The 14,467-nt window shown below is 35.1% G+C and overlaps 1 protein-coding gene across 1 annotated transcript in view; it reads left to right on the plus strand.

Moving 5' to 3' along the window:
• Positions 1-211: 211 nt before the first annotated feature.
• Positions 212-14,467, plus strand: part of lman1 (lectin, mannose-binding, 1) — a 43,987-nt gene continuing 29,731 nt past the window's right edge. The window contains exons 1-7 of the mRNA XM_028802494.2: positions 212-447; positions 3,621-3,775; positions 3,866-3,973; positions 5,450-5,511; positions 5,910-6,009; positions 6,236-6,359; positions 10,418-10,476. Coding sequence (XP_028658327.1) covers positions 255-447; positions 3,621-3,775; positions 3,866-3,973; positions 5,450-5,511; positions 5,910-6,009; positions 6,236-6,359; positions 10,418-10,476 — 801 coding nt within the window. The 5' untranslated portion in view covers positions 212-254. The remainder of the gene's footprint in view (positions 448-3,620; positions 3,776-3,865; positions 3,974-5,449; positions 5,512-5,909; positions 6,010-6,235; positions 6,360-10,417; positions 10,477-14,467) is intronic.

Here is a 14,467-nt window from a genome sequence, read left to right on the forward strand (position 1 = left end):
CTTTAAAATAAAATACTCCCATGAACGAGTATGCATTGCGACAGACTGATAGCCCGTTCCAAGTCAGACTGATTATTGTAGCTATTAAAGGCAACGGAATGCACGATTAACGGTGCCTCTCCACTCCAAACCCCGCCTCCGCCGATGCCGCTACTACTTGATAGCGGAGGTCCAATCAGAAAGCGCCCTGTTGGCTGTCCTGGAACTCCCGTCATTCCCTCAGCTCAGGGCTACGTCAGCAGTGGAACAGAAAGATGGCGGCATTCATAGACAAGTTCGTGGCTACCGGCTTATTAATAATTCTATCAGTATGTAGTCAAATTTGTGCAGACGCTGTATCATCCTCGAGTGACACTCCACACCGCCGCTTTGAGTACAAATACAGCTTCAAAGGACCCCACCTTTCGCAAAGCGATGGTTCAATACCCTTTTGGATTCACACTGGAAGTAAGTTTGAAGTCAACATTGGCATTGCCTTACCTGCAGTATCACTAAGTCGAGGACAGACATTCACCTGGAATCGCAGTCGCGACAACGCCTGTCTTTCGTGTTTGACCTGCGTAGTAACATATCTTTCATGTCAAAAGTTGTAGCTGCAGGCTACTTATTTCTCTCATACAAAGTAACGGATTACGACTAGATTAGAAGCCACCTCATTATTTCACTCAAACACATTCATAAGACTTGAAGCATGCACAGAATTAACTTTATTAAAAGCTTTCACGTTTATTTTGATGGTACCTTGTTTTAATCCAGTTTAACCGAAAGTTTAAAGACTTTCCAAGCTCTCATTAACATGTCATTTTAAATGTGAGTTCATCTAGAAACTTTATAGAAACTTCACTTGGCAGTCGTTGATGTTTTCGGATTTCCATGTCTTGTAGTGTACTTTCGCTTACAACCGTATGCAGTGCAGATAAGGAACCAATACGTTTTGCTTTAGGTTTGTATCTATTGTAAAACATGGAATAGTCCTTGATGATAAACGTGGTGTCCGCCTGGGATCAGTGTTTGGCCAGCTGCTTTTTTTTTTTTTAATATACATAAACGATCTACACAAGAATATAATCAATGAGCCGGTTACATTTGCACATGATCCCACGCAAAGTTGAAGGGCAGATAATGTAGAATTTGCTAAATTGTCACAGAGTGACTTGGATAGAAACAGGCATGGGTAGATTTGTAGCAGAGGTAATTAAAGTATTATATATAGGAAGTAAAAACGGCAGATTTGAATACAAAATAGAATGTCTGAAACTTGGAAAAATACTTAATGAGAAGAACTTGGGAGTCATAGTGGACTCCTCATTGTCCAGATAAGGTACAGAAGCAATCAAGAAAGCTAATAAGATATTCATAAGCACTAGTGGGAACCTTCCTGGAGTTTCTATGTGCAATTTGTTTGTCTTTGTATTACAACAAAGACATAGCAACACTAGAGGAGGTTCAGCGAAAAGTGACTTGGCTGATTCCTGGACAAAGAAGTATGAGCTGTGAGATATGAGGATTGACTATAGGATTTGAACTTTTCAGTTTATGAAGGTGGAAACTAAGGGGGTATGAATGAGGTGTTAAAAATTATGAAAGGAATCGGTATGGTGCATCCCTGTTGTTACTTAAAATGAACTGCATCAAGAACATAAGGTCACAGATGGTAATTGTTAAGAGCAGATTTTGCATAAATGCAAAGAACCACAGAGACCTGGAATAAATTACCAAGTAGTGTGACTTTAGGGACCTTCAGATCTCAACTTGATGCTCTTTTAGTCAATCTATGTGAATAGGATAAACAAGCTTTTTGGACTGATTGCCCCATTCTCATCATAATTTTTGTAACATTTGTGCAATTTCAGTCATATTAAAGTGCAGTGCAGTGGTTACTGTTGCCACTTCTTAGATCCTGCAGTTGAGGTTTCAAGCCTGTTTCTGGTTGCTCTGGTTGTTATCTGTGTGCAGTTTGTGTGTTCTCACCAGCAGATTTACAGGTAAGGTTAAATAGTGATTGTAAAAAGGCCCTGTCCTGTCATGAGTGTAAATGCAGATAGGACCATGGACAATCAGCTCAGGATCTATCTAGGGTTATACAGTATCTTTCCTTTTGTCCAGTGGTGCTGGAATATGTTCTGGGCCCCCTTTGCCCTGTGTAGGGTTGAGCAAATCTAAGAATCTTGTCAAGTTGTATTCAACTTAACCTTACTCTCATAACCTCATGTTTCTTTTTTTTTTTTTTTTTTTTCTTTTTCTTTTGCCAGTAGACTCTATAAGGGTCAATGATTTGGTACAGACCAGGCCACAGGAACAGAACTTCCTATGAATATATTTTTACCCACCTATCAGAGTGTGTAATGATTAAATTCATTTGTAGACAGTTTAGTAAATATTGTACACATTTCCAGGAACTTATTTTTAAAGTTTATTCTGTAACAATGGCATGGATGACAAACTCACTTGACCTTTCACATTATGTAGTTCATGTGGACTGAGGCCTAAAGAATTGGACCATCTGCTTTATGACTGAGACTTTCAATTCTGTCGCTACTTCCTTATCTCACAGAGCAAATTGTTTAGTTTTTGTGTGCTGAAACTAGAACAAAAATTTTGAACTTCAATAAGTATTTTAGATGTATTATATATTTTATGGTAAACAAGTATTTACTAACAAGCCACTGATGGCCCGCTTAGTCATTTTTTTGCTGTTGCAGTTAGTCAGGTACAATAAAACATCTGAACCAGCATAAATTCTTTGGTTGCTTTTTTAATCTGTCTTTTATTGCTTTGATTTATTTTCTTTGTGAAGAGATTTGTTATGATGCACTTTTCGAAGGATTTTAGATGAAAATAAAGTTTTATTGATATTAAGAATTAGCTTTTAAGGAGGACAGTATAAACATTAGTGATTGCATTTCAGGAACATGTGGAATAACAGATTGGGACAATACTGGAATAACACAGTGGTGTCTTAAGATGCTTTGCGCTTTTGTCTCTTCATGCATCTCCAAATTCCAACATTTTATTACGAAGCCTACTTGATAATAAGAGATCAAATATATACATACAGCACATCTCTATCTATAAAGCATGGTTTTTGTTTCTGTTCTGGTTTCGTATTTTTTTGAATAACTTAGTTTTTTAAGCCACAGAATTAAAATATGGCACACAAGTACTTAAACCACAAGTCAGGTTTTTGACATGTAGGTTTAGCCTTGCCGAAATTCTATAATGTGATCTTGTCAAGGGAATAACAATACCATGGTTTTAATGTGGCCTATAATTACACATCTTAATTGTTTCTGTAAAGTTGGAAATTGATGGTATTTCATACTGAATGGGATTTTTAAATTTTATTTTTTTTTTATGTTGTCATATTATAAAACTTATTCTGTGATGCATAGATTTGGAACAAATAAAAGTAAGTAAAAAAATACTGAAGTGTAGCTCACCTCCCTCTCGAGCTGGATTCCATTCCCACCCATGACAAACTTTTCTTTAATTAAGTACTGTTGCGAGTCACTTTGGGTTATGGGACAATATTGTCTCCTGAGTTAGTTATTGCAAGTTGTGATCAGAAGTATAATATCTGACCATTACAATCATATTAATGAATATTTTGTCTATTTTAGATGCTATTCCAAGTGCTGATCAGATTCGAATCACTCCATCTTTAAGAAGTCAAAAAGGATCAGTGTGGACAAAAAATAAAGCCAAGTTTGAAAACTGGGAAATGGAAGTTACCTTTCGTATCACTGGAAGAGGTCGAGTCGGAGCTGATGGACTTGTAAATACTAGTTACATTAATAAAAGATTTAATGAGCTAAAAGTTTTTTTTTTTATCAATTATTTTACTAGCTTTTTTGATTTAATCCAGGCAGTATGGTACACATCTGACCAGGGCCTGGATGGTCCAGTGTTTGGAGCAGTGGACTCCTGGAATGGTCTTGGAGTTTTCTTTGACTCATTTGACAATGATGGAAAGGTTAGTTGACTAAGGTTTAAATTAAATGTTAAATGTTTAGAACATCCTTAATCCAAATGACCATGTATATGCACATACAAATGTATATGCAGAAAATTATAACACTTTTGATACCCTAATTTTTTCCATTTTTTTGTATTTATTTTTTTGACTACACCTTGCCTGAAGAAAAGGCCTTAGCATCCTCAAAAGCATGTATGTTGTAATCTATTCAGTTAGCCAATAAAAGGTGTAATTTTGCTTCATTTCTCATTGCATTCAGTTTTTATTGAAATTTAATCAGTTCAAGTAATTCAGAGTTATACAAAAAACCTTCTTTTAAGGAACAAGTAATAGGTTTCTTCAGCAATTGCAGCTAGTTAAGCCTTGAAAGTGCACACAACTCCTTCAGATAACCTAACTTTAGTTGGTTATTTACAAACCATCTGGCTGTACAAAAGCAGTGTTGGTAATAATTGTGTTGCTAAGCCCTCTAAAGTGTTATTTGGTAAATATTGATATCATAATGATGATAAAAGTGCCATTAATAAAGGAAGATAGGCAGGCTTTAATACCGTTAAAAGTGTAGGTTTTTCCTTTTTAGAAATTGCAAAGAAGGATGAGGAGTCTGTTAATACAGATTCCTACACCATCATAAACAGACTTGGAAACTTTGACAGGTACCGATGTGGCAGACCCAAAGCCACAATAGCATCAGAAAGCAAGTTTCTGAGTCAGCGGCTTGTGCGATAGGCACCTCAAAGGACAGATGCTTCAAGCATGGCTTATCAGTGGTTGAAGTAAGCAAGTCTCACTTTCAGCTGTGAAGAGAAGCATTCCAGCAGCTGGTTTGACAAGTCAAGTGGTATTAAGGAACCTTTTGCTAGGAAGCGTCCCCACTGCCCACTGCTATCAGGCAATTCAATTCTTCCACCCGATGTACTGTACAAGTTTATTTTTACTTATTTATACATTTGAATTTCCCCATGGGGTTAATAAAGTTGTATTTCATCTAATCTAAAATGGTCAAAAGTTTTAGAAAACATTTTTCAGATATTTTTAAGAATTATATAATTTGATGTGTCAAAGCACTGAAAGTTTCTTTATTTTATCTGTACTTTGTCTCTATTAGTGTTAAATTGTGCTGGAAGTAATAAATTGAGTTGAATGATGCAAATTATTAAAATGCCTAGTTTGGTTAAGGCAACATTTTTATGGCTTGCTAATTGGTTAAATTGCTATTTCACAAGCATCCATCATTGTGTGCTGAATTTTAAAAGATCGCTTTTATTGACTTTTTGTTTAATTCATATATTATTTAATTCACATGCAGATACTTCTTAGTACTTCTCAGTAGACTTTAAAAATGTAAATTTTTGAAATAAATCATTAGAACTATTTGTATTAAACAAAATGATAATTTAAGAAGAATACAGTTGTATTTCCTTATTTTTCCTAATGATTTTGTTTGTAAAATACATATATTTGGTTTTTCAGAAAAACAACCCAGCAATTGTAGTTGTTGGAAATAATGGAAAACTTGTATATGATCATGAAAAGTAAGTTCATTTTATGTTTGAAATGTCAAGCAGTATCTTCATTTTTTTAAATCTTATTTTTACAATAAAAAATGGTCATTTTCAGTAATAAGGGGAAAAAGTATTTTTCCTAAAGGGGCTTTTGGCTTTACTGGTATCTTTGAAAGAAAACCATAAGGTGTTACTGTAGTTTCAGGAGGAGTATAAGCAGTAGAATTTCAAAATTATGTTATACATTACTAAACATTTGCATCATTAAACTGTTTTGTTTAAAAACACTATCCATGCTCCATAGTATTTCCACAAATTTTTAAAAATGCCTTTTTATAGGCGATTTTGTGTGGAACATATGCATACTAACAATTAATCTGACCATTAACCTTAGATTTTCTGATATGTTTTGCATGATTTAATTACAGTGATGGTTCAACTCAAGCACTTGGTTCATGCCTGAGGGATTTCAGAAATAAACCTTATCCTGTCAGAGCGAAAATTACATATTATCAAAAGACTTTAACGGTATGTTTTATGAAGTTCTATTAGTACCTTTAAGTCTGAGAAATCTTGTATGTAGTGTTTTTGCTGCCTCTATAATTAGTTCTTTGTTGTTACATTTCATAAGATATTTTAAGTTTTTTTTTTTCCATGTATGGGTAATAATTATTTTTAAAATAGAATTTTCATTAGCATATAATGTGAAAGTGATATATCTTTAAATAGTATTATTATATTGAATGTTGTATAGGTTTTAATAAACAATGGCTTTACACCAGACAAAGAGGATTATGAATTTTGTGTTAAAGTGGACAATATGATTCTTCCACTAGAAGGCTTTTTTGGCATTTCTGCAGCTACAGGTGGGCTTGCAGGTAAGTTAATCAAGTTTTAAACTAATACAGTACCCATGATTTTCTGTCATGTTAAATGTATGTACAAATCCACTTCCATCACTGTTTTGTAATTGAACAAATTGAATACACTATACAAAACTTAAAAGAACACCCCGTTGAATGCAAAACATGGCTGGCTGTCTGTCTGTGTGTGTGTGTGTGTTGTATAATTATAAATATTTTATATATAATAGGCCTGGGACAGTTAATGCATTAATATTTGTGATTAATATGGCCTGTTAAAAAATAAGTGCTTTGGTCAGGGTGGCATTTTCATGTAATTTTTTTACACCTTACAAAACTATAATACAAAAAAAGTTAAGTGTGAATCTAAAGAATCACAAACATTCAGAACATCCTATATTGCACACTTGGGTAGCTCTCATTACGCACCAATTAAAAAAAATGTGTTTAGAATATAATTGTAAAGTCATTGATAGTGATGAACAATTGAGCATGGCATTTGGAGTTTTAACACAAGTTTTGATGTATGCCCATTTAGAGATGCATATTTCAATTAACACTAGAATTACCAGAGCCTACGAAAAAACCCGTAGATCCGGCCCACCTTAAATTGCTTCTTAAAACCGTTCTCACCTCTCCGCCAGCGTCTTTTGTCATCTAAATGTACTGATAAACACAAGCTGCAAACAGCCGGCTATTCCATCCCCCCAACGACTTAGAATGTAAACGAGCTTTTCCCAGCTCATGCCTTGATTGATTATCTGGGAGTGAAGTGGAGTTTTAGAGTAGAAATAATAGATTGTTATTTGGAACACACACATTTCATATGTGTTGCATTTCTACAGCAATCTGTGTAAACGCATTGTTAAAACAGAAACGTTTTATATATTCTAGTAGCAAATGACAAAATGTAGGCATAAACTATATAATGTATGAAGCCTGAAGTCCAAATATCAAAGAAACACTTTCACAAACGGTACAAAAAAAAAGCCACCGCCAAAAAAAGCCGCCTTAGTGTGTGACATTGACACGCATTAGCTATCACTGCTTCCGTGGCGCAACAGTATCAGTCGCTGACTGGGAATCAGAAGGTCATGAGTTTGAACCTGCACAACTCCCTTTTGAGAAGTGTTCTTATTTTCACTATTTTAGAATAAAAAGATACATTTGATTTCAGTCTGTAACAGCTGGTGTAATTTATGATATTTGTAAAGGTTAGCTTTATTTTTTTTTTTTAAATTCACTTTTCGTTGTCTCAGTCGCGTTCAGGATCCTTTCCTACCCCATCTGACACTGCTGTTTTCACATAAAGACTCGCTATAGTTCTGCAGTGTATCACGATACATACGACAGTGTGTTTTTTCCCCCAATATTGCCAGTCCCCATGTGTTGCTGTATGCTGTTTCTTTTGTACTCCAGGACATGCAGAGGAAAGCATAGTAAAGAGCAGTAACTTCAGCGCTATATGCAATCATCAGACACTCCCCATCTGATACTGCTGTTTTCACATAAAGACGCACTAAAGCTCTGCAGTGTACTTCTGGCTGCATTGTCGTACCAATGCTTGCGAACTGAAGTGTCTGCAAGCACTTTTCGTGGCATTACACGTGTATTTTTTTTGAGTATGCCCATGTAGCTCAAACACAGGAACATATGTCGATGTAAAAGTATAACAAAACAAGTGCACATTTATTCAAGACTATAACCGAAGAAAACAGAAAGCAAGTTACAGTAGGCGGTTGATATGACAGCTTGCGTGGTGGAATGCTAAGAACTGCTGATTTCCATTCCGTGCTATATAACTGTTAACATTTGAATCTGATGATTGCATATAGTGCTGTCTTATTCAGTGTGCGCAAGAACATGCAGGTGGCCAGTTGCTGAGTGCTACAACGCACATTTTAAAAAAAGAAAGACAAATATATGTGATGTTTTGAAGAAATCATTTTATGACGCGAATAGTACCAATCAGAAAATATCGTCGAAGTAATGCAATATTATTTGAAAACGAACAGCGTCAGATCGGGTGTGAAGTTATACTGGCGCTGTTTGAGTCAGATCAGAAGCTGAATAAGCTGAAAAAGCTCCTGTTCTGACTCTAAGTAAAAAAGCATGAATTAATCAACAGTGCATTCAAAGTCTGCAGTTGTTTCGATCATATAATTTTACTTTGACATGTTTGCAGACACGGGGAGAACATGCACACTCCACGCAGGGAGGACCAGGGAGGCAAATGCAGGTCTACTAACTGCGAGGCAGCAGCGCTACCCACTGCACCACCATGCCGCTGTTTGGTTAATCGGATATACGATTTTAAAAGCTTTTTTTTCTTTGGAATTGTTTCAGTTTCATTAGGTGCACTTTTTACTTTAAAGGATTATTAAAAACAATATATGGAATTACCTTTTCTTCAAGATCGCATTGAATTGTAAATCTGTTTTTGGAAATACATTGTGACAACGCAACGTATAATCACCCGTGAGTGAATATTGTTTCTGTTTCTCTCATAAATAATCCGACGTTTTCTAATGGTTGTCCCTTTGATTTGTTAATTGTCATAGCAAAAGCTATTCTCACTGTAAACATTTTAATACGAATGGCATATCACGATCTCCTTTGGTGTCTAATGTTATTCACGGAATATATACATCACCTTACTTGTCGCCTGTTAAAGTTTGCATCGCTTCTCCGTCATCATAAATATACACCTGATCGAATTGTGTATTCTTTGAAATGAAACTTGTCGTTGCTTTAACTGTTGTGGGACGACCTTGCTTTGTCCTGCTATTTTTTCAATTACACCTGGCTCTGATGATTAATCACCTTTTGTTTGCGCTAATGAGATCTTTACTATCTTTTTTTTTTTTTTTTTTTTTTTTTTTGATACTGTAGCGACTGACGTAATAAAGTGTCACATATGTTTTACTTGAACAATCGCCGACTTCGTAACCCCAAACACAACTGTCTAGCACCCTCTCTCACCCCTCCTCCCCCGGGTCTCGCCTCCCCCTTACCGCATCAATCAGTACCCCGCTATCCGTCTTCCATGCTGTACTCCGCCCCCCTCAATCGGACCTATCAGTCACTTAAAACAAAAAAGGCTTCAACCTACTGGCGAGCTGCCTGTTCTGCTTGTTGCATGTCGTTGTTTTAAGAGCCGGGAGCACATTGTGCGTATCTGCCAAAAGCAATCCAACAACTGCTTAGTTAGAGGTCTGTGGATTTTTCTCGTGTGAGATAAAAAAAAAATTATAAAAACAATAATTGTCCTTTATTTCTGGCCCGGGCGTGGTTAAATTGCTTTCTTGCAGGACGTATAACGCTGCTCCCATTTATGAAGTTCTAATCTTTTAATTCTGAGCCCTATTGGACGTGCTTTGTTTTCAATTTTACTTGTTCTGGGCTGATTATCACTTTCCTTATTTTCTAAATTTGCACCTAGATTATTGTTTTTCTTTTTAGCATTTTTTTCTCTCCACCGCATTTGGGTCTCTTTTCTCTGCGCTTTTCTTTCGTTTTTGTTTAGTTGTCGACGTTTCATTTCTACCTTGTTCATTTCATTTCTACCGTATTGACCTTATACACTTTATATGCACTGAGAGCCATGGAGCTGTGTGTGCTGCATGACTGCCTTTATACTACTGATTTTGTTTTTCTGCCCGTGGTCTTATCTTGTAAGTAGGGCGTGTCTTGCAACGTGACAAGTGGTTTTGGTCTCGCGGGTCTTTAAAATTGTCTTCCAAGAGGATCACTTATCGTAGCCTTGCATTTGCTTTCCATTCCAGGATTTTCTTTTATATATAGAGATATTTATGTCTACTGCTGGCTGGAGCATGTTTGTGCTCTCACGTGCTATTTGTTGAACAATGCATTGAATGTCATACTTTGCCTAATCATTATACATGTACATGATTTAAATTGTCTAAAAACCTCCATTGTCTAACCTAATTAGACATTATTATTTTGTATTTTATTTTCTAAGTAATGTTAATTTGGAAAATTCTACAAAAAAAATGATTTTGTAGATCTATTACTTAGTCTTTCTTTAACTCTGCTTAATGCTTTGTTTACAGATGACCACGATGTCTTATCGTTTTTGACATTTAGGCTGACAGAGCCAGGCCATCAAGAGGTGTGTGTGTTTTTTCTTCACTTTTTATATAGTTATTTTTTAGTCCAATTTGATTGTAATGTTATGTAAAAACTCAGTGCGCATATATAAAATATTTTGCAAAATGTAAAAATATTAAACTAGTCAAATACATACTGTAACTTTATCAGATTAGTGTGACTATAGTGATGTGAAAAAGAAAATACACCTCATTGAAATTGTTGATCTTTTTTTCAACATATTCAAACAAGTAAACAGTAGTAGTAGAGAGGTTGGGATCATGCGCTGATGGTGCGTTGCCACACCCGTCACACGACAAACCACCTGTAGTAGTAGATCTTCATGCAAACAGTTCCTCCAGATAAAGTTGATATACCTTTTCAATCATTTATTAACCAATATATCAATAGACTTAATGGTCTACTGAGAAAAATTTAAGCCCACTGTTGGCCACAGAAAGCTGATATTGTTCACTTTACCAGAAATTACTACTTGTAATTTTCTTGCATGCTACCTGTTTCAAACCTGTCCCCCACACAAAATCATTTCAATGGGATTCAAAGCAGGTCTTTCACTATGCCAGTTCATAACTCTCCTTATATATTTTTTTTTTTTAGCCAGGCCTTGGTGAATTTTGTTAGCATGATTTGGATCATTATCACATTGAAAGGCCCATTTCTGGCTTAGCTTCTACTTTCAGATAGATGGCTTCAAAATTCTCCTCAAGCACACTTTGACATGATGTCCAGGCCCTGGGACAGCAAAGCATCCCCAAACCATAACATACAAGGTTCTTCTCCTGAAATGCTATGTTTGATTTGCACCTTGTTTACTGTTACTGTGCCCAATGAACTCTGTTTTTGATTAAATTGTGCAGAGTACATAGTTCTTGAAGGCTTGGTCTTTGCCAATATATTCAATGGCAAACTATGGTCAGTTCAATTAATTTTAGTTCAGTTCAGTTTTATTTTCCCAAGAGGGAAATTTGATATGTCAGCAGATTTTACAAAGCTACCACGAGGTAAGCATATTTAGTCTAATGTTCAATTTGGGCAACAAAGGCTTTTTCCTGGCATGCAGGTCAAATTTGTGCAGTCTCTTTCTGATAGTAGATACATGCACTTTGACACCAACTTTTGCAAGAGTTACCTGCAGATATCACAATTTAATGATTGGGGTTCTTTGAGACTTATTTTAATGTAAAATGGTTGGCTACTGAGGTGAATATGCTGAGCCGGCCAGTCCTGGAGAAATCAGCAGTCACTTCAGTGGAATGATTGATTTCAGATAATATAGTGATTTTTTTTAAATCCCTGGCCAGACTCATAGGCTTCCATAGCTTTCTTCTTTTTGAGGGCCTTAGAGTGCTCTTTTGATATTGCCAAGATAACACCACCTGCATCAATAGCAAATGGAACACTAGACCCTAGATATCTACATTTTTAAATGATTTTATTTCATTTGACTACTCTGTCTGTTTGTTTGTCTGGATCATATCTTGCAACTAATTTTAAACCCACTTTTGGTGAAGCAAATTTCTTCAATTTTCCAAATGTGTTCAGTATCGATGACAGTATAATAATCGGTCAAAACCGATGCAATTAAATAACAAATTTCGCCGTAATTAATGGTTATGCGATTCCAATTAACACACACACAACAATGACGGAGAGAGAATAAAGTGAGAGACACATCGGATTGCCCCCACTTGCCTCTTCCAGTGAGTGGAGTGGGTAAATATGCGTGCCCACTTTATTTATTAACTCTTGCGAAGGAATAGCCTTGTTGATCACGGTGAGGAAGTATTGCCGTAAGCTTGCCGTTCTGTTTTTGATTTTTTTTTTTTTATAGCAGTGACCGAGTGCTAATCCCATAAGAGCCTGAACAGAAAAGTAGAGACCAAAATATAATTCTTCTTTTGTATTCAAATAATTCTGCAAATAACATATATATTACGTAATACTTTTAAAGAAGCTTCCCATTCATGAAAAATCATTTGCAAAATACTCAAAGTAAAAAAAAAAAAATTTTTTTTTTCTTTTTAAGTAAAACGGTTTCATTCACTTTAGTTATAAATGTACTAAAATGCAAAAAATAATTTTTTTTTAAACCACAGTTTTCGTGGTTATGTGTGACTAAATAAAATCTTGGGCGCACGTAAATTAATGAATTCAGTCAATTAATAGAATAGCTACTTTCATCATAAAATATTAAAAAAACTCAACATTGTAATTCCCCACCATGCTAAATGTGTTTCAAAAATTGATTGAATCAATTAAGTTATGTGATTTTATTTAGTTGCATATACAGTAACCACGAAAATTGTGGCTAAAGCTAAATAAATTTTTTGCTTTGTAGTGCATTTATAACTAAAGTAAATAAAATTGTTTTACTTAATTTTTTTTTTTAATATTATTAATAAGATATGTTCCACATGCATTCATCCCTAAAGAAGTTTTAATCCTTTGCAAATAATCTGGAACACCTGATTCAATTTTATGTATTTGAAGTAGTGATAAATGTAGGGATGTAGTTAATTTTTTCGTGTCCCAGATCTGCATTTTTATTAATCTAGATTATGAGAATGAATACACCATAACAATTTTATTGGTCATTTGTTCAAGTATATTACCTTTGTCTGTAGGTACTGTATTCATGAAGATATATTTTTCTGTTCAAATATGTTGAAAAAGTCAACCATTTCCATGGGGTGTACTTACTTACTTAAATTTCACATGACTGTACATCAGATGGTGTTTTATACTGTATGTTCTGAGCTGCACTAATTCATTTTTACATTACTGTTCTATTTTTAATAGAAAACATTTTTAAAAGGTAAGCTGTATACTTTTCAAGTTTTTTTCACAGTCATGGTATAAATTTACCTTAGGAAATGGTATTCTTAAGTGAAGAGTTTATTTATTTAATTTTAATCATGTGGTTTAAAATGGGTTATATGGGGTATAAATGCAAAGAAAAAAAGCGGATGCTTTAAGAAAGGGGTTACTAACATTGGTCCTAGAGTGTCCCAGTGGCAGCAAGTTTTTGTTCCAACCCACCTGCTTAATTAGAAAACAATCCTTACCAATAAGAGGTCTTATTTAATATCAGTACTTGTTAGTGTTTAAACTCTTCAATGTCAGGTCATTCTTAAATTGTAGATTTTTTTTTTCCTTTCTAATGATATAATCCAAATGATTGAAGCCTGTGAGTAATTTTCAGTTCTTCAGTTTCTCTTCAGTTTCCTTCTGAGTACTGTATTAAACCAAATAATGCATGATGAATGCACACAGGTGTAAATGGAAACAGACTATATTTAGAACTGCTGGTTCCTTTGTCATTTGCATCTTACTGCTAATAAAGAGCAATTAAAAAAGGTGAATGTAGCTGTTTTAAGACTAAAATAAGCAATAAAGAGTTCATCTAAGACAAAGCAGAAAAATGTCACTTGAGCTTCATCAGCAATACTGTAAATAGCTTCTTATGAGGCAGTTGGGTTGGAACAAGAACCTGCAGCCACTGTGGCCCTACAGGACCGACATTGCTCACCCCCACTGTAAAACATACCAAACATGCCCATTTTCAAACCAGGAATGTTCTCAAGTAGTAATCCCTATCTTGAAATTACACACACATTGTAAAAGAGTGAATCCATCTGTTTCCTCTAGTCTGTTAAGTTTGTACTCTCAGGCTTCTTTATTGTGAATCAATGCCCCTTTAACTTTTTGTGGAGCCAACTCTACTATCAAGACAGCATGATTGCCATAATGGCATCAATGTAAACTGGAAATACTTGTTTTCATTTCCTGGAAATGTGCATTTGGAAGTATTTTAGTAGAATGGGATTGTGGCGGCAAACAGTTATGGACGTGTACAGTTTTACGCTGTTTTACTTCCTTATTTACGTGAAAATTCCACCCACAGTTGTCACTGGTACCTATCTTTTGCAAATTAATGTATGTTACGGTTGTGGAAAAATTAGTTTGACTTGAAAAATACTGAACTTCTCCAC

The sequence above is a fragment of the Erpetoichthys calabaricus genome, chromosome 5, assembly GCF_900747795.2.
Source record: "Erpetoichthys calabaricus chromosome 5, fErpCal1.3, whole genome shotgun sequence".
NCBI classification, from domain to species: Eukaryota; Metazoa; Chordata; class Cladistia; order Polypteriformes; family Polypteridae; genus Erpetoichthys; species Erpetoichthys calabaricus.